This window comes from Theropithecus gelada, chromosome 1 (genome assembly GCF_003255815.1).
Source record: "Theropithecus gelada isolate Dixy chromosome 1, Tgel_1.0, whole genome shotgun sequence".
NCBI lineage: Eukaryota > Metazoa > Chordata > Mammalia > Primates > Cercopithecidae > Theropithecus > Theropithecus gelada.
The window spans coordinates 50,960,936-50,978,423 of NC_037668.1; the positions used below are offsets into that span (position 1 = coordinate 50,960,936).

Consider the following 17,488-nt stretch of genomic DNA (forward strand, 5'->3'; position numbering starts at 1 on the left):
GGCCGGGCGCGGTGGCTCAAGCCTGTAATCCCAGCACTTTGGGAGGCCGAGACGGACGGATCACGAGGTCAGGAGATCGAGACCATCCTGGCTAACACGGTGAAACCCCGTCTCTACTAAAAAAAATACAAAAAACTAGCCGGGCGAGGTGGCGGGCACCTGTAGTCCCAGCTACTCGGGAGGCTGAGGCAGGAGAATGGCGTAAACCCAGGAGGCGGAGCTTGCAGTGAGCTGAGATCCGGCCACTGCACTCCAGCCTGGGCCACAGAGCGAGACTCCGTCTCAAAAAAAAAAAAAAAAAAAAAAAAAAAAAAAAAAAAAAAAAAAAAAAATGTTAAACCATTCTCAGCTCATCGGTCATTAAAAGCAGGTCAGATTTGACCTGCAGGCAATAGTTTATTAACCTCTTAGAGAAACCAGGGTACACAACCAGGGTACTGCAGAACCCTTCCAGCAAGCCTATTCCATCAGCCCAGCTCTAGCCCTACCTTTGTCTAAACACTATGGTTCTACTTAAGAGAATGCTGCTGCTAAATAAGAAGATAAAAAGTGGAACACTGGCCTACACAGCCTTGAAGAATCGTGCCGGTCTAACCGGATGTGTGATCCCAGGAAAAGGCAAAAACTGTTCTGGAGAGGGGCCTTTACAGGCTTCCATTTGTACTCCTTCTGGACTCCCACCCTCTTTGGGAAGCTCTCAGGAACTCTGCTCCCTGGCAACTTCCCTGTACTACCTTCCACCAGGGGTAGCCAGCTCTTAACCACACTGTCCACCTCCCAGCCAGAAGCCCCTTCTTTGATTTGTTCTATGCCTTGTGGAGAGAGCACTGGGCTGGGAGTGCATAGACCAAGGTTCAAGACACAGCTCTGTTGCCTCCCAGCTGGGAGACCTTGGGTAAGACACATCACCCCTATGCCTTAATTTTTTTTAATGGGCAAATTTTATTATTTTATTTTATTTTTATTAGAGATGGAGTTTCATTATGTTGCCCAGGCTGGTCTTGAACTCCTGGGCTCAAGTGATCCTCCCACCTCACCTTCCCAGAGTGCTGGGATTATAGGTGGGAACCACAGCATCTGGCCTATTCTTTTTAAATTTTATTCTTATTTTTATTTTTGAGAGAGGGTGTCCCTCTGTTGCCCACGCTGGAGTGTGGTAGCATGATCATAGCTCACTGCAGCCTCAACCTCCATGGCTAAAGTGATCCTCCCACCTCAGCCCCCTGAGTAGCTGGGACTACAGGCGTGTGCCACCACACCCGTCTAATTTTTAAATTTTTTTGTAGAAACAGGGTATCCTGTTGCCTGGGCTGCTCTTGAACTCCTGGTCTCAAATGATTCTCCTGCCTCGGCCTCCCAAAGTGCTGGGATTATAGGCATGAGCTATAATCTCACAACAACCTATGAGTTAGACAGTATTAATTACTGTGCCCAACTCACAGATGAGAAAAATTGAGGCCAAGAGAGGTGAAGTAACTTGTCCAAGGTCACAAAGCTGGTAAGTGGTTGGGCTGGGATTCAGATCCAGGCCTTCCTCTGCCCTGGAGCAGCACCAGCCTTCCTAGCGGGGCTTTATAAAGCATGAAGTACAATGCACATGTGTGGGGTAGGATGACTGCATCTCCAGCTGCTGGATAAAACAGGAGATTTTCAACATTGATGTAGAAGAGAAAACTAAGGCCGGTCGCTACCCCGACCTCCTGTCCCTCTGGACAAGGGCCCTACCTGAGGATGCTGTGGGCTCCATGATGCTAGGGTCGGTGCTGCTGCTGGGCTGGGCAGAGTCAGGGCTGGGGCAGAGGGTGGAGGTAGAGGGGAGGGGCTCCTCGGAAGGACTGTCCGGCTCCTGCACCTCCTCTGGGCACAGGTACACTTCGATGGGCCCTTGGGTGCTCTTGAGATATATCTGCAGGTTGTCCTGAAGGAGGAAGAGAAGCCAGGTCATTGCTCTGGGCAGCTGGACACTTACACTCAGTGTGTATGGACAGATGCACATGGCTGCTGCCATCCCTGGGTGCAAGCTCAACCCCTGGGCTGGCACTGAGACCAACTCCATCTGGCCTAAGGTGGACTTCCGCTGTTTCTGCTGTCTGGCCCCGAAACCCACTTCTTTTAGGGGGAACACCTTGATTTTCCTGTGGGAAATCACTCTTCCCTCCACTCTCAGGTCATGTAGTTTGGGGGCAGGGGGGCAGAACCCTTCCCCAATGCCAGTGGGTGAGCTTGTGACGCAGCCAGGAAAGTTAGTGTGACATGATTGGTTCGGGGTGGCAAATGGCTCAGGTGGATCCAACCAGCACTAGGCCCACGACTTTTGCTGGACTTGTGGGAAATGGGAGCCCCCTTCCCACTGGGGTTGCTGAGCTGGTATCATAAAAGCTGTCTCTGCTACCACAAGGAGAGAGCCCACCTGGGAATAGAGTCAGCACAGAGAAAAGCAGAGAGATGAAAAGCGTGAGACAGACCTGAAGTCATAGTTTGGGCATCTACATCCAGCCTTGCCCGCAATCTCTGAATCTCCCCCAGGACTTGTCACTTGGTTCCCGCCACCCCTACGCATACCTCCGGCTGAAGCCAGTTGGACTTGGCTTTCTGTTACTTGTAACCAAGAGTCCTAATATTTGGCCTTCCCACTCTGCCTCTTCCCTACCACATAACTACAACTTAAGCCACAACTGATGACATGCCTGCCATCCCGGCACATGTCCAGGTCTCCATGCCTGTGCTCCCACAGGATTACACCTAGCAAAAACCCTATTCGTTCTTTAAGACCTAGTTTAACTGTTCCTATCTGGGATACCTCCTCTAACTACCCTTTCTCTATGCTCTCAAAGCACATCTTCTGTCTATAAATGACAGCGGTTTTTTTTTCCCACTAAGTCCTGAACTCCTCCAGGGGAGGGGCGGGACGTTAATCGTCTCTGCAGCCCCCGTTCTTCCTGGGGCTGGCTCTGGGCAAGGGATATAAGGTGAGCAGAACATTCTCTTGTGAAGCTTATACTTTAATAGATGAAGCAGAATGCAATTGTGTAATCATGCCAAATATACCTCAGCAAATGGAGATTAAAGGCAGTGGAAAAGCACAGGTGTTTACGAAGTCTGGAGGTAATCAGAGAAGGCTTCCTTGAGGAAGTGACATTTGAGTTGAGACCTGTAGGATGAATAGCAGTAAACCAGGCAGAGAGGGAAGAGCATTTCAGCTGAGGGGAAGAGCATGTATGAAGGTCTTGCACAGCTAGGTGCGGTGGTTCACCCCTGTAATCCCAGCACTTTGGGAGGGCAAGGTGGGCAAATCACTTCTACGCTGGAGTTCGAGACCAGCCTGGACAACATGGCAAAACCTCGTCTCTACAAAAAGTACAAAAAATTTGCTAGCCATGGTGGCATGCAACTGTGGTCCCAGCTACTGAGGAGGGTGAGGTGGGAGGATGGCTTGAGCCTGGGAGGCAGCGGTTGCAGTGGGCTGAGATCATGCCACTGCACTCCAACCTGGGTGACAAAGCAAAACCCTGTCTTTAAAAAAAAATCAAATAGGTCGAGCTCAGTGGCTCATGCCTGTAATCCCAGCACTTTGGGAGGCCGAGGCGGGTGGATCACGAGGTCAGGAGTTCAAGACCAGCCTGACCAACATGGTGAAACCCCATCTCTACTAAAAAAAGTACAAAACTTAGCCGGGCATAGTGGCAGGCGCCTGTAATCCCAGCTACTTGGGAGGCTGAGGCAGGAGAATCGCTTGAACCTGGAAAGCGGAGGTTGCGGTGAGCCGAGATCACGCCATTGCACTCCAGCCTGGGTGACAGAATGAGACTCCGTCTCAAAAATAAATAAGTAAATAAATAAATAATTAAAATAAAATAAAATAAAACAGAAGATCTCATACTAGGAATGAACTTAGTGCAATGGGGTAACTGCAGACAGGTCAGTGAGGCCAAAACAAAGACAGATGGGGCAGCAGGGAAAAGGACGAGGCCAGCTGGGGTCAGAGCACCGAAGCCTCATAGGGAGCGTCAGGAATTTTGGTCTTTAACTTGGGAAAGCACAGTCAGCATGAAGGGATTTTCATGAGTACTGACACCGTCATACGTGGGCACGAGTGTGCATGTGTGCAGGAACCCAGGGCCGGTGGGATGCAGAAGAAACTAGGAACAGAGATTTTCTCAGGCCACTGCTCAGTCTCGGTTGCCCTTTCCAGCCTCTGCCATTTCTGCTCAAGCTTGAAGGCCACCAATATTGCCATGGACACCAGAATGGGCCTGGGAAGCATGGGACTAGGCAGTGCCCGGGACAGTCTGCAGAGCTGCCTGGAACCCTCCCTAGCAGGGTCTCAACCCTGCTCTCCACCAAATATTTCGCCTCTCACCTCAGTCCTGTCGGGCACTTCCAGTCTCGTCTGCGGAGGGGCCTTGACGGCAATCACTGTCTGCTCCTTAAAGTTGCCGACAGCACGGATATCCTGGTAAGTCACATAGGCCAGCGTAGGGCAGGAGAGTCAAGAAAAGTGACTGTCTGGTCAAAATTCAAACCCCAAGCCTGCCAGGAAGCACCTTCACCTCCTAAGCCTCTAAACATTACTTTCTCACTCCTTGTGCAGCTTAGAAATAACTACAATCTGTAACCTGTTAATATCATAAGCTACCTTGGGCCAGGCGCGGTGGCTCAAGCCTGTAATCCCAGCACTTTGGGAGGCCGAGACGGGCGGATCACAAGGTCAGGAGATCGAGACCATCCTGGCTAATCCGGTGAAACCCCGTCTCTACTAAAAAATACAAAAAACTAGCCGGGCGAGGTGGCGGGCGCCTGTAGTCCCAGCTACTCCGGAGGCTGAGGCAGGAGAACGGCGTGAACCCGGGAGGCGGAGCTTGCGGTGAGCTGAGATCCGGCCACTGCACTCCAGCCTGGGCGACAGAGTGAGACTCCGTCTCAAAAAAAAAAAAAAAAAAAAAAATATCATAAGCTACCTTGGATCCCTTTGGAAAGCAAATGGGGATATAAATCATAAAAATTGTTGCCTTATATCAGTTTTTTATATAAAGGCTTCATCTCTCAAACTAGATCATTAGTTCTGAGAAGGCAGGAAGATGTGTTTTATTTCTTTATATTTCTCACAATGCCTCACATCCTTCCAAAAATACAAGATCATATCCAAAACCAATTTGATATGAAACAATTTTGGAAAATGTATGAAAGAGCCTTAGCAAAGTCCATGCTCTTTGACCTCTTCATTTTAATCCTAGGGATCTGACCTAGGAAAACAAGTAAAAATATGGGAAAGCGTTCTATGTATAAAGATATTCGGCCGAGCGCGGTGGCTCATGCCTATAATCCCAGCACTTTGGGAGGCCGAGGCGGGTGGATAACTTGAGGTCAGGAGTTCAAGACCAGACTGGCGAACATGGTGAAACCCCATCTCCACTAAAAATACAAAAATTAGCCGGGCATGAAGTCCGGGTGTGGTGGCTCACTCCTGTAATCCCAGCACTTTGGAAGGTCGAGGCGGGTGGATCACCTGAGGTCTGGAGTTTGAGACCAGCCTGACCAATATGGTGAAACCGCATCTCTACTTAAAATACAAAAATTAGCTGGGTGTGGTGGCAGGCACCTGAAATCTCAGCTACTTGGGAGGCTGAGGCAGAAGAATCTCTTGAACCCAGGAGGAAGAGGTTGCGGTGAGCCGAGATCGCACCACTGCACTCCAGCCTGGGCAACAAGAGCGAGACTCCATCTCAAAAAATAAATAAATAAATAAATTAGCCAGGCGTGGTGGCGGGCACCTGTAATCCCAGCTACTTAGGAGGCTGAAGTAGGAGAATCGCTTGAACTTGGGAGGTGGAGGTTGAACTCTTGAACTCTATCCTGGGCGACAGAGTGAGACTCTGTCTTAAAAAAAAAAAAAAAGAAAGAAAGAAAAGCTATGTGCAGAGGCACACAACTATATTACAACTATATTTAAATAACACACATTCTGTGTGCAGTTCTGGAACAATGGCTATGTTAAGGTGGCAGTTTGTCATTCTTTTTCTCCATTTTCCAGATTTAAAGGCAAATGTACTTGGCTTATTTTCAATAATGAAAAAATACCTTTAATAAACTTGAGACCAGGCACAGTGACTCATGCCTGTAATCTCAGCACTTTGGGAGACAGGAGACTGAAGTGGGAGGATCGATTGAAGCCAAGAGTTAGAGACCAGCCTGGGCAACAAAGTGAGACCCTGTCTATACAAAAAATAAAAAATTAGCCAGGCATGGTGGCACATGCCAGTAGTTCCAGCTATTCGGGAGGCTGCGGTGGGAGGATCACTTGAACCCAGGAGTGTGAGGCTGTAGTGAGCTATGATCATGCCATTGTACTATAGCCTGGATGACAGAATGAGCCCTTGTCTCTAAAAAAAATAAATAAATAATTCAAAAAATAGACTTGAGAAGAAAGGCCACCCAGGAAGGAAGAAACAGATGCCAGACCCTTAGGGTAAGTTACTGAATCAACTCAGGATAGATATAAACATGCAACAGGTTCCTGCTCCCTGACACCTTCCCCCAACGAAGGAGGATATCTCTTGTTGGCCTTGTCCTCAGTCAGGTGCTTGAAGCTCAGAGAGCAGCTCTGGATGAGCTGGTCCAAGGCCTCCTCGATGTTCATCAGCTCCTTCAGCTCCTGCCCCAGCTGTTGCTGCTTCCCAGGCTGGGTGGGGTCTTCAAACATTCCCCTGCCTCTGGGAACAGAGCAGCCCCCCAGTGTCAGTCTGTGGGTGAAACTCCAGAACAAGGCCATTCAAAAAATAGTCTATGAGAGTGCTCCCCTGGGTTGTGTAAATCAGTGGTCATGCCTGGCTCTCAGGGAGCTACCAGGGATTGGAACGAGAGGTTTGGGGGTTGGGCTTGGGAGAAGAAACAAGTCAAGGCCTGAACCCCACTTCTGGGGGGCTCTCGATTCTGTTCATCCCTATCCCCCAGCCTCCTCCAACTGGAGTAGCCTCAGTCCTGACTCCCCACTCTGGCTTCTCTTAGGCCAGGGCTGTAGGCCACCTCTTAGGTTGAACTCTTAGGTTCTCTTAGGCCACCTATGCCAAGGGCCGTAGGTCAGTTCTTTAAATCCTGTAGAAATGGAGAGAGGAGGCTGGAGTACTCCTATCTTAGATCTGGAAGAAGTCCGGGATCCCCCTACTTAGCTCCCAGGGGACTGCCCTAAGCTAGAAGGAGTGGATATTAGGATCTCTGACTCGAGAGGAAGAATCTGGGGTCCCCTTTGGCCTTTACACCTCCCAGATGTCATTCGTCACTCTGCCCTGCATCACGTTCTGCTATTACTTCAGCAGGTACACGGCGCTCTTCCTCACCATACATTGGCTCTACCCCCAGCAATAAGCCTATTGGATGTTGCTCTTGGTCCGCCTCAGCCCTTGTGCCCATTGGATGTTGCTCTCAGCCCTGCCCCTGCCACTCACAGCCACTGGCTATTGCCTCTGGCTCCGCCCACAGCACAAGTACCCATTGGAGGGTACCACTGGCCGCCCAGGCACTCACACCCACTGGATGTTGTTCTTGGCCTTCTTGCGGATGAGCTGGATGCCCTCCAGCACGTTGGTGATGTCATAGATGCGCCGCTTCTGCACGTCCAGCACCTCAGCGGCCCAGTTCAGGTCCAGGACCCCATCCTCTGACTCGCTCAGGAGGTAAATGAACTTCTTGGTGAGCAGCCCCAGCGAGGTGTCATACCGAGTCTTCTCCCCGGGGGATTTGGGGGCTGAGGAAGAAGGGGACCCAGTCACAGCTCAGGGAGGGCCCACGCAGGACCCTCGTCCATTGATCTAGGCTCATTAAGTACCAACTTTTCACCACCTTCCAGTCTACAAAGCACTGTGAGCAAGGGCATCCATCACCACCACTGTCCAGACAGGAAACCTGATACCTGAGAGGGAAGGTGACTTGCTTAAGGTCTCACAGCCAGTGGGCAGTATTGGAAGCCAAGTGTCCTGACTCCTGGTTAAATGCACATTTCCACCACAGCTTAGGGCTGCCATACCACCATCCACAACTACTGTCACTGTTCTAAGTGCTTTCCATATACGAACACATTTAAGTCCTACAACACCCTATAAGGTTGCTGTACAGTCATCCCCATTTTATAGATGAGAATACTGAGGCACAGTTTAAGTAATTTGCTTAGCTCACTCAGCTAGAAAGTGGCAAAGCTGGAATTCAAATCCAGGCAGTCTGGCTCCAGAGTTTTCCTTCCTTTTTTTTTTTGAGACGGAGTCTCGCTCTGTTCCCCAGGCTGGAGTGCAGTGATGCAATCTCGGCTCACTGCAAGCTCCGCCTCCCGGGTTCATGCCATTCTCCTGCCTCAGCCTCCCGAGTAGTTGGGACTACAGGTGCCCGTCATCGTGCCCGGCTTGGCCTCACAAAGTGCTGGGATTACAGGCGTGAGCCACTGCACCCGGCCCAGAGTTTTCCTTCTTAAGCATTACCCTATCCTGCCACCTAAATGTCCGGAGTTTGGAATTAGAATAGGGTAGAAATGATAAGCCTGGATTTAAGAGCATTTTTATAGATACGCACTTGCTTTTTCTTCCCATGTGAATCACAGTGATCTGAAAAAAATCGGTCCTGTAACATAAAGTGGGGGAGGTTCATGAAAAAGGTCCCTTTCTCAAATGAGGTTGATGTTGCAAGACCACATCTCAGCTGCAGCATCTTAAACCACAACGGGACTTTCGTAATCGAGTGACTTCCAAGTCATATGGCAAGTTAGTGGCCAATCTAATAATTCTGGAGCCTGAGTTTTAGAGTCTTAGGTTCCTCTGGAAGAGGACCAGTTATCATGAGCCTTAGGATCCTTTAAGACAGTGCTTTGGGCAGCTTTGACCAATCAAATGTAGAGGAAACTTTCTTGCCATTCCTGATCTAGCTGTGCCTCCTTTCACACGAGACAACTAAGGTTCACAGGAGTGAACTGTCAGGTCGGGGCATAGGCCTTCCTGGACCCCCAAAACTAGTGTTCCTTCCAAACACAGTTGCTTAAACTCCTGCTCTAACCCGGAATTTTTTTTTTTTTTTTTTTTTTTTTTTTGAGATGGAGTCTCACTCTGTCTCCCAGGCTGAAGTGCAGTGGCATGATCTCGGCTCACTGCAACCTGCCTCCCAGGTTCAAGCGATTCTCCTGCCTCGGCCTCCCGAGTAGCTGGGATTATGCACCACCATTAACCACCACGCCCAGCTAATGTCTGTATTTTCAGTAGAGATGGGGTTTCACCACGTTGGCCAGGCTGGTCTGGAACTCCTGACCACAGGTGATCTGTCCGCCTTGGCCTCCCAAAGTGCTGGGATTATAGGTGTGAGCCACCGCGCCCGGCCCATCCAGGATATTGACTGAAAATATCAAGAGGCAGCAACCCCCTCCAACTTAGCTTTAGGAAGGCACACCTGGGCAGCCTCTGGATCTTAAAAACCTCTGGGGTGGCAGAGACTGGATTAATCTGTGCTTCCCTTCCCTTTGAATCACTTGTTCAGCTCCTTGTCTGCATGTGGGAGAAAGACCCCAGTTAGCCCCTGCTCCTCTGATTGAGAAAAATTGACATTGACCTAAACATTAAAACTTTTTAAAAATAATAAATTCCCAAGTAAAACACTGGCCACTGCATTTAGATCATGAGAGCAGTACATGGCATGGTAGAAGTAGTGCGAGACTGGCCAGGTACGGTGGCTAACGCCTGTAATCTCAGCACTTTGGGAGGCTGAGGCAGGTGGATCACTTGAGGTCAGGAGTTCGAGACCAGCCTGGCCAATATGGGGAAACTGTGTCTCTATTAAAAATACAAAAATTAGTCAGGGATGATGGCATGCACCTGTAGTTCCAGCTACTTGGGAGGCTGAGGTGAGAGAGTTGCTTGAACCCCAGAGGTGGAGGTTGCAGGGAGCCAAGATGGCACCACTGCAATCCACGCTTGGTGACAGAGCGAGACCTGTCTCAAAACAACAACAAAAAACAAAAACAAAAAGCAAAAAACGTAGAAGTAGTGCAAGACTTACATGTCCAGGCTCTAGTCCTGACTCCACTCTGAGACTATGGGCAAGTCACTCAAGCTCTCAGAGTCTCAAGTTGCCTGATTAGTAAAGAGAGACAAGCCTACCTACCCGGCAGGATCAAGTGATAAAATGCACAGGAAGCTTTTGATAAAATGCACAGGAAGCTTTTGCAAACTGGAAAGTGATCCAAATATGACTCCCAGTGATTGGGCAGGGCACTGCCCTCTGTCCCTGCCCCACCCCACCCCAGAGGCCCCATCAGCACTGCTTACTTTTGGGGCTGGGGAGGCCATCCACTCTGATGCACTTCCCCTTGGGGGTTGGGAACTCAGGGACGGCGGGCCTCCCAATCCCCTCCAGATCCAGCTTCCTTTTGGCCTTGGAGAGAAGGGGAAGAGAGAGGCAGAGTTTGAGAATCATTCCTCCTTTAGCCTTTCCCTGATATGGGGCCAAAGTGATAAGGTCACTTAGCAGCCACCTCTGTGCCTCAGTTTACCGCCAGTCCTGGTGAAGCCCTGCTGTACTTGATAGGAAAATATCAATGACCTGAGGAAGTGAGCTTTCAGGGGAAGTCTTGTTTCCTGAAGAGCAAATAAACTTCCCATCCTCTGAGGCCCAGGCACTTGAGACCCTACCAAAGCCAGTCTGGCCAGGGGCTCAGGGTTCCTTAACCACAGGCCTCAAGCCCGCTCCTACACCCGCTTCTCACCCCACCACACCCAGAGGATGATACCAGGAGGAAGCAGTGGGTAGGGCCTAAACCACATCAGGGTGGGGAAAGGGCCCCCTACAGAAGCAGCTGGCCCAGCCAGACTGAGTGCCCATCACAGTCCACAGCTGGTCCTTATCAGGGTGGGGCTGGGCATCCGCCCAGACCCAGTGGACTTCCTGGCTCAGTGCCACACCCCAGGGAGGTGCCCACAGTGGAAAGCAGTACAAACATCCCCACCCCCATGTTTGGGCTCCAGCTTGAGGGCCCCAGGGCCTCCTGAATAGACTGCATTTGCCATTCTTTCTTTGCCGAGAGGGGCAGACAATGAATCCTTCCCGCAGACAATGAATCCTTCCCGTGTCTAAGGACAAGCAGCTGAGGCCACCCCCCTCCCGCTCCCCCTCTCTGTTCCCGCCAAGCTTGGGAAACACCTGCCGGGGAAATCAAACCACAGACCCATCTGCTCCTCTCCACCCTGTCGCCACCCGGGCCCCAATTAGGCCCAGAGCTGCACTGGCCCGGAAAGGGCCTCTCTCCTGGTTAGGGCTGGGCAGGGGCAGGGCAGGGGCAGGGCTGGGGCACTGGGACACTGGGACATAGGTCAGAAACCCATGCTTGAATCTCCAGCTCCTTTGCAGGCTCACTGTACGAGCTCCATATCTAGGAGCCTCAGTTTCTTCCTCTGTAAATGGGGTAGAAAATGCCTACCTCAAGGGGCTATTGTAAGGATTCAAGGAAGGCACCACCTGGGCAGCCTCTGGATCTTAAAAACCCTGGAACAGGCTGAATTAATCCCCGCATCGCTTCCCTTTGAAGCACTTATTTAGCTCCCTGTCTGCATGCTGAAGAAAGACCCTGGGTAGCTCCTGCTCCTTTAACTTCTGTAAAGTTCTCAGCCTGTGTCTCAGCACACAGTAGGTGTTCAGGAAATGCAGAGTCCCTTCCTTAAAATCTAATCTCGACCTCTTCCTTGATACATCCTTCTGGGGGTCATCAAGCCCATTTCTTTCCTCCTTCCAACTCTGGATCCCCCAGACACCCCTACCCCGGCTTGGACAGAGAAGCCTATTTTAACATTTGGTGTTGAGGTCATGCTCGGCAGGGCTGAGACTTCTAACTGCTGCTGAGCACAGCTGGGCTGACAGGTGTTGGGGGTGGTGACAGCTCTTCCTGCTGTCAGTTCCCCTGCCCCCACTCCTGCCCCGTCCAGGAAGTCTTCCTGGGCCGATTTGAGGAGGCTGGATATGACACTCCTGCTCTCCACCACTACCCAGACCTGGAAACCATCCAAACACTTTACTGCTCATTCTTGAATGAGTCTCTTGAATATTCCTTTTCTACCTTCCTAACTGGTGAAAACCTATATTCTAGGGATTTAGCCCCACCCTGTCAGTAGAGAAAGGGCCAGGCACTGGCAGAGACCTTCCACATGCCCTGCACCACGCCCCAACATTCATCACTTCCCTGAATCTTCCCACACCACTAATCCCCATTGTACAGGTGAAGTAATTGAGGCTTGGGGAGCTCTGAGTCCTCCATCAATCCTGACCAAGGCTGCACATCCCAGTATTCTTCATATATCCCCCGGCAGGAGCACCAAGGGCAGGGAGAAGGGACGCTCAGGTGGAGTTCTACTTGATGCAGACGTGGGGCAGCCCAGAGCCTCCCCAGCCACACCTGCCTCCCCGCACAGAACACACCAGGAAGAACCCCGGGAAGACCTTGCACAGAATATCTATGCTGGGCCTATTACATGCTCATAACAGTCCTACCGCATCAGTATTGGCACTGGCTCTCGTAAGACAAGAAATGGAGACTTACAGAGAGTAGGCACATGCCCAAGGTCACACAAAGGCCAGAGCCAGGGTCTGAACCCAGGCCTGACTCCAAAGCCATGTACCAGGTTGCCTCAGCTCCATCCCACACACGCTGCCCCAGGATTTGTTAGAATTTGGGCCAAGGCCTGGGCTATGCCCACCTGTCCCCATCACTGCATGCACGTGCACACACACACACACACACACACACACACAGAGCCATCTCTCTTTTCTCACCCTCCTTTACCCTTAGTCTGCACTCCCAGGGTCCCAGTGCAGCAAAGTGTCCCCCTAAGGATACCTCCCTGACACCTTTGGGCAGTGCCCAGAGTAAAGTCAGCCTATGGCTTGGGCTGAACCTGCAGAACACAGGTAGCAGAGGACAAGCCCAGGAGGATCAGGATCAAGGTGAGGCTGAGCACAGGTCTTGGAGTCAGACCGGCCTGGGTTTGCATCTAGGCCTTCCCCTTCTTAGCTGGGAAATCAGTTGACCTCGAGTCACCTATAAAATGGGCATCATTGTCTCCACCTATGCTGAGGATTCAGCGAGATAGTGCAGCAAAGCGCTTTGCCCACAGGGAGTGCTCCCATCGGGGGGCTACTAGCACTGACGTATGGGGAGCACCAGTGGGAAAAGGGGGAAGTTCAAGGGTGAGCTGAAAAGAGACTGCGGTGGGAGGAGGAGAGCAAAGGCTATGGCCACAGCCAGAGACCGGCTTAGCTCTATCCTGGACGCTCTTAGGTAGCCCCTTTGGCTGGATCTTCAAGGCCCGGTCAGGACTCAAGCCCACCCTGCCAACCCCTATGGAGAAGAGTACAGCTCCTTACTCAGGCAGCTGCAGAAGTGCAGAGGGTCAGAGATCCCAGGCACAACCCCCTTACGGGCACCAAGGTGAGGAAACTGGGACTTGGGGAAGAGGAAGTGACTTGCCCAAGGTCACACAGAGTGGAGCCTGGTCTCTCCTAAGCCCTAAGTTAGATGGTGGGGGTAGGAGCAAATGTAAGGGGTCGAATCTTGCTTTCAGATCCCAGCTCTGCCACTTGGTAGCTGGGCAGCCTGGGATTCACTGTCTGCCTCTCTGAGCCTACATCTCCTCACCTGACCTGGCTTATAGAGTTGTGTGCTAAAATTTTTGTGTTCTTTCTGCCTCACAAGAGGAAATTTGGAAAATGCAGACAAATTTTCTGTTCACACCTGTAATCCCAGCACTTTGGAAGGCCAAGGCAGGCAGATCACCTGAGGTCAGGAGTTCGTGACTAGTCCGGCCAACATGGTGAAACCCCATCTCTACTAAAAATACAAAAAATAACCCCGCATGGTGGCAGGCACCCATAATCCCAACTACTCAGGAGGCTGAGGCAGGAGAATCACTTGAACCTGGAAGGCGGAGTCTGCAGTGAGCCGAGATGATACTACTATACTCCAGCCTGGGCAGAGCTTCCTGCAGGGATGAAAGAGAATGATGCCATGCGCCTGGCCAGAGGAGGCATGCGATAAAGGAGCATTCCCTGAGCTTTCCTCAGAGGACTTGGAAAGAGCTCTGGACAGGGAGCCAGGAGATCTGGGTTCTGGCCTTCATTCTGCCACTGAACTTGGTTGCCATCTTTGGACAGTGCCTGAGGTCGCTTTAAACAGAAGCTCCCCAACAAATCCTGCTCACCCTGCACTTTGCAGCCTGGCCACAAAGCAAGTGGCCACACCCAGGGTTGGGTTTGGAGCTGCTCCAGGTCACACCCTTGTAAAATGAGTAAGCAGAGGGCAGGCCTACCCACGGGGCTGGGCCCCGGGCATCTGGGGATTGACAGGAGTGGGAGCTCTGGGCCTGGCAGGCCTTTAGGGTGGTCTGCTGCAAGGAGACTCTCCTGCTTCTTTGCTTGTGACCCAGGCAAGTGACTTCCTTTCTTTGCTCAGTTTCCTTATCTGCAAGATGCCTCATTCTGAACATCTTGACCAAGATAATGAACGTGAAGAGTGCCAAGCAGTGTCTGGCACACGAGAGGCACTCAGTAAAAAAGAGACCTTCTTGCTAAGATCACTGAGCCCCTCTGGGAGGGAGGTACAGACAAGATGCACTTGGGCTCCTCTGGGAGGGTTCAAAGCCGTGTAAAACCACAGCTGTTACTGAAAATTCCAGTGTGAAAGCAGCTGGCCAGAGAAGAGTGGGCCTGCTGCAAAGTTCCCTTCCCGGGGGGGTACTCAGCTCCTAAGTCAGGCAGTATTAAAGAAAGTCAAGGCTACATAGAGAAGAGCCTACTGCCTGACCAGGTGCAGCAGCTCATGCCTGTAATCCCAGCACTTTGGGAGGCCGAGGCAAGAGGATCGCTTGAGCCCAAGAGTTTGAGACCAGCCTGGGGAACATAGGGAGACCCCTGTCTCTGCAAAAAATAAAACAGAGAAGAGCCTACTGCCTTGTGAGTCCCATCACTCTACCCCATCCCCATCTCTGACCTTAGGTCACATCCCCTCTCTGAGCCTGTTTCCCCCTGTAACATGGAGCTACTAATGCCATCTATTTCACAATCTACAAAGATGTTTTGGGCTATAAAACGCTGACCACAAGATCACCAATCCCAGTTATCCTCGGTTGCTTAACCTGTAATATGGGGACAATACCATTCCTGCCCACTGCCCTCCTAGTTAGAAATCATGTGCAGGAAGGGTCTCCGGGAAGGTTAACGTTTTGAACATGGGCAAAGCCTGAGTCCACTGGCAGGGAGTGGTGGCTCTGCCTGCATCCAGAGCTGGCTGGGCATCCGTGCCTGCTGACTAGCACAGGTCTGACCAGATGCCTCTGGGGCAGTGGGGGGTGGTCTTATCCCTGTACCTGAACTTATTCACCACACCCACAACTAAGCAAACCTGTAACACCCCAATCCTCTCCCTGGAGCCGGCTTCCAAAACCCAGGACCTGGAGTCGAATGTGGCAGAGAAGAGCTAGCCCCACAGCCACCCTGTGCACACACGCATTGTCAAGGAGAGGACACTGAGGCCCAGACTGGGACCAAGACTTGTCCAAGGACACACAGAGAATTAATGGCAGAGTCACACCAGAAACCAGGCTCCTCAACCACCACCACCCCCACTTCCCCGGGCTTTTCCCATTCCACCCCCCACCCTAAAGTTGTTTTGATTCACATGGGCTCCAGGAATTCCACTCCCACAAAACACACCCTGAGCCCAGGTCGGCAGGCAGCCTGGTGCCACTACACTTTGGGCCATCTCTGGCAACGAGCCTGGGAGCTTAAGGAAAGAGCAGCCAATCTGAACAGAACCCAGGGGGCTGCCCACATTTCTATCTGCTACAGGCTGCCTGGGAGGGAAGACTGGGCCTTGGGGAGGACCAAGGGCAGATACTTGGGGCTATACCAGGAGTTGGCTGGACAATTTGGAGTCTGTCCATGGCAGATTGAACCTGAGAGACTCACTAGACCTATCCCTCTGTCTTACCAAAGTCCCACAGTGTCCCCAGGCATGCTCTTTGCCTGGACAATAGCAGGCACCCAGTGCTGGTTTCTGGCCAAACAATGAAGTAATGAATGAATGGCGGCAACTTTGGCTGCATGGGCTTCCCCAAGGTCACACAGTGCACTGGGAGTAGTGGGTTGGGTCTCCCTCCAGACTCGCAATCCAGTGCTCATTCCACTCCACTAGAATGGATGAGATTACTTCATCCAAAGTCTGAAAATGAAGGGGTCTTCTACTCAGATATTGGGGGCACTGGGTCCTGGAAACTGAAAGCTCATGTTCCCTCTTCCCAAAACTCTACCTGCTCCACTCAAACTGGATCTCAGGCACCCCTCCCTCCTTCCCCACACCTGGAAAAGCATAGGGGGAAGCGGTGGGGGTCCCAGCATTACCGGCAGCCGGCCTGCCGGCAGGCATCGAACGACTTGGCCCTCGGGTCCGTGGGGAGTGGCGTCGAGGCAGGTGCCGGGCGCCACTGTGGGAGGCGCCGTCTGCGGGTACAGCGGCGTGTAGTAGGTGGTAGTAGCTGGGCAGAGCTGGGGGCTGCTGAGGCCGGATGGCCACAGCTCTGTGGGGCTCATCGCGGGCACCACCTTCGGGGGCTGCCCAGCGGCCGAAACCAAGGCCCGGGGCCTTTGCAGCATAGCGAGTAAGGCGCCCCCTACCCAAACGGGCCTGGCGCGCCCGCGGACACCTGCGGGTTCCGGTGCTGCAGCCGCTCACACGGCCCGCGGCATGGCGCGGAGGCCGGGGGAAGCCACCAATGGACGTCTGCGGGGCAAGGCCGGACCCTCCCCTCCTGGCCCGCAGCCGAGCAGAGCAGCGCTTGGAGATCGCCGCTTGGAGATCGACCGGCGGTTGCGGTGGTGGCACTGCCAGGGGCTGTCCCGCCCCGAGGGCACCGCGACCCGGGACGCCCCGCGCCCCCCAAGGCCTCGGCACCTGGGGTCCGGCCGGCTCTGGGGAGGAGTCCCCGGCGTGCCCGCGAGCTCGGTGGAGACGCGATGCGCTGGGACGGGGAAGGGGGTCTCGACTGCACCGACTTCCTTGCGGCCGGCTCTCTAGTCCCTGAGTTTTTCTCTGCCTCTTTTTTTTCTTTTTTCTTTTCTTTTTTTTTTTTTTTTTTTTTTTTTTTTAGCGCCAAACGGCGTGCCGCGAAATTCGGATCTCCCGCGGAAAATGCCGCGCTCCGGTTGGCTGCTGCAAGAGTACAGGCTCCACCCCCCGGAAAGAACCAGTCCTCGAGGCGGCGATTGCAACACGAGCTTCGCTGCTTAAAGGGGCAGCCACACCTGCTGTCTGTGCCGCCTGCCGCTGGACGCGCTAGCTAGCAGCCGGCGAGACGCAGACAGGGTGGTTCTGGGATGCACAGTGCAGAGGCGGCCAGAACAGAGCACAGCGCCCCGAGAAATGGGCCCGGATTCCCTGGGGTTGAAGGGAAACATTTTGGCGCCGGGTCCGGACCTGAGC

The 17,488-nt window shown here is 52.4% G+C and overlaps 1 protein-coding gene across 1 annotated transcript in view; it reads right to left on the minus strand.

The window, feature by feature from the left end:
- Positions 1–17,216, minus strand: part of E2F2 (E2F transcription factor 2) — a 23,486-nt gene extending 6,270 nt beyond the window's left edge. The window contains exons 1-6 of the mRNA XM_025393376.1: positions 16,411–17,216; positions 10,296–10,401; positions 7,522–7,741; positions 6,552–6,710; positions 4,361–4,475; positions 1,726–1,918 (exon numbers count right to left, since the gene is read on the minus strand). Coding sequence (XP_025249161.1) covers positions 1,726–1,918; positions 4,361–4,475; positions 6,552–6,710; positions 7,522–7,741; positions 10,296–10,401; positions 16,411–16,662 — 1,045 coding nt within the window. The 5' untranslated portion in view covers positions 16,663–17,216. The remainder of the gene's footprint in view (positions 1–1,725; positions 1,919–4,360; positions 4,476–6,551; positions 6,711–7,521; positions 7,742–10,295; positions 10,402–16,410) is intronic.
- Between the last annotated feature and the right edge of the window lie 272 nt (positions 17,217–17,488).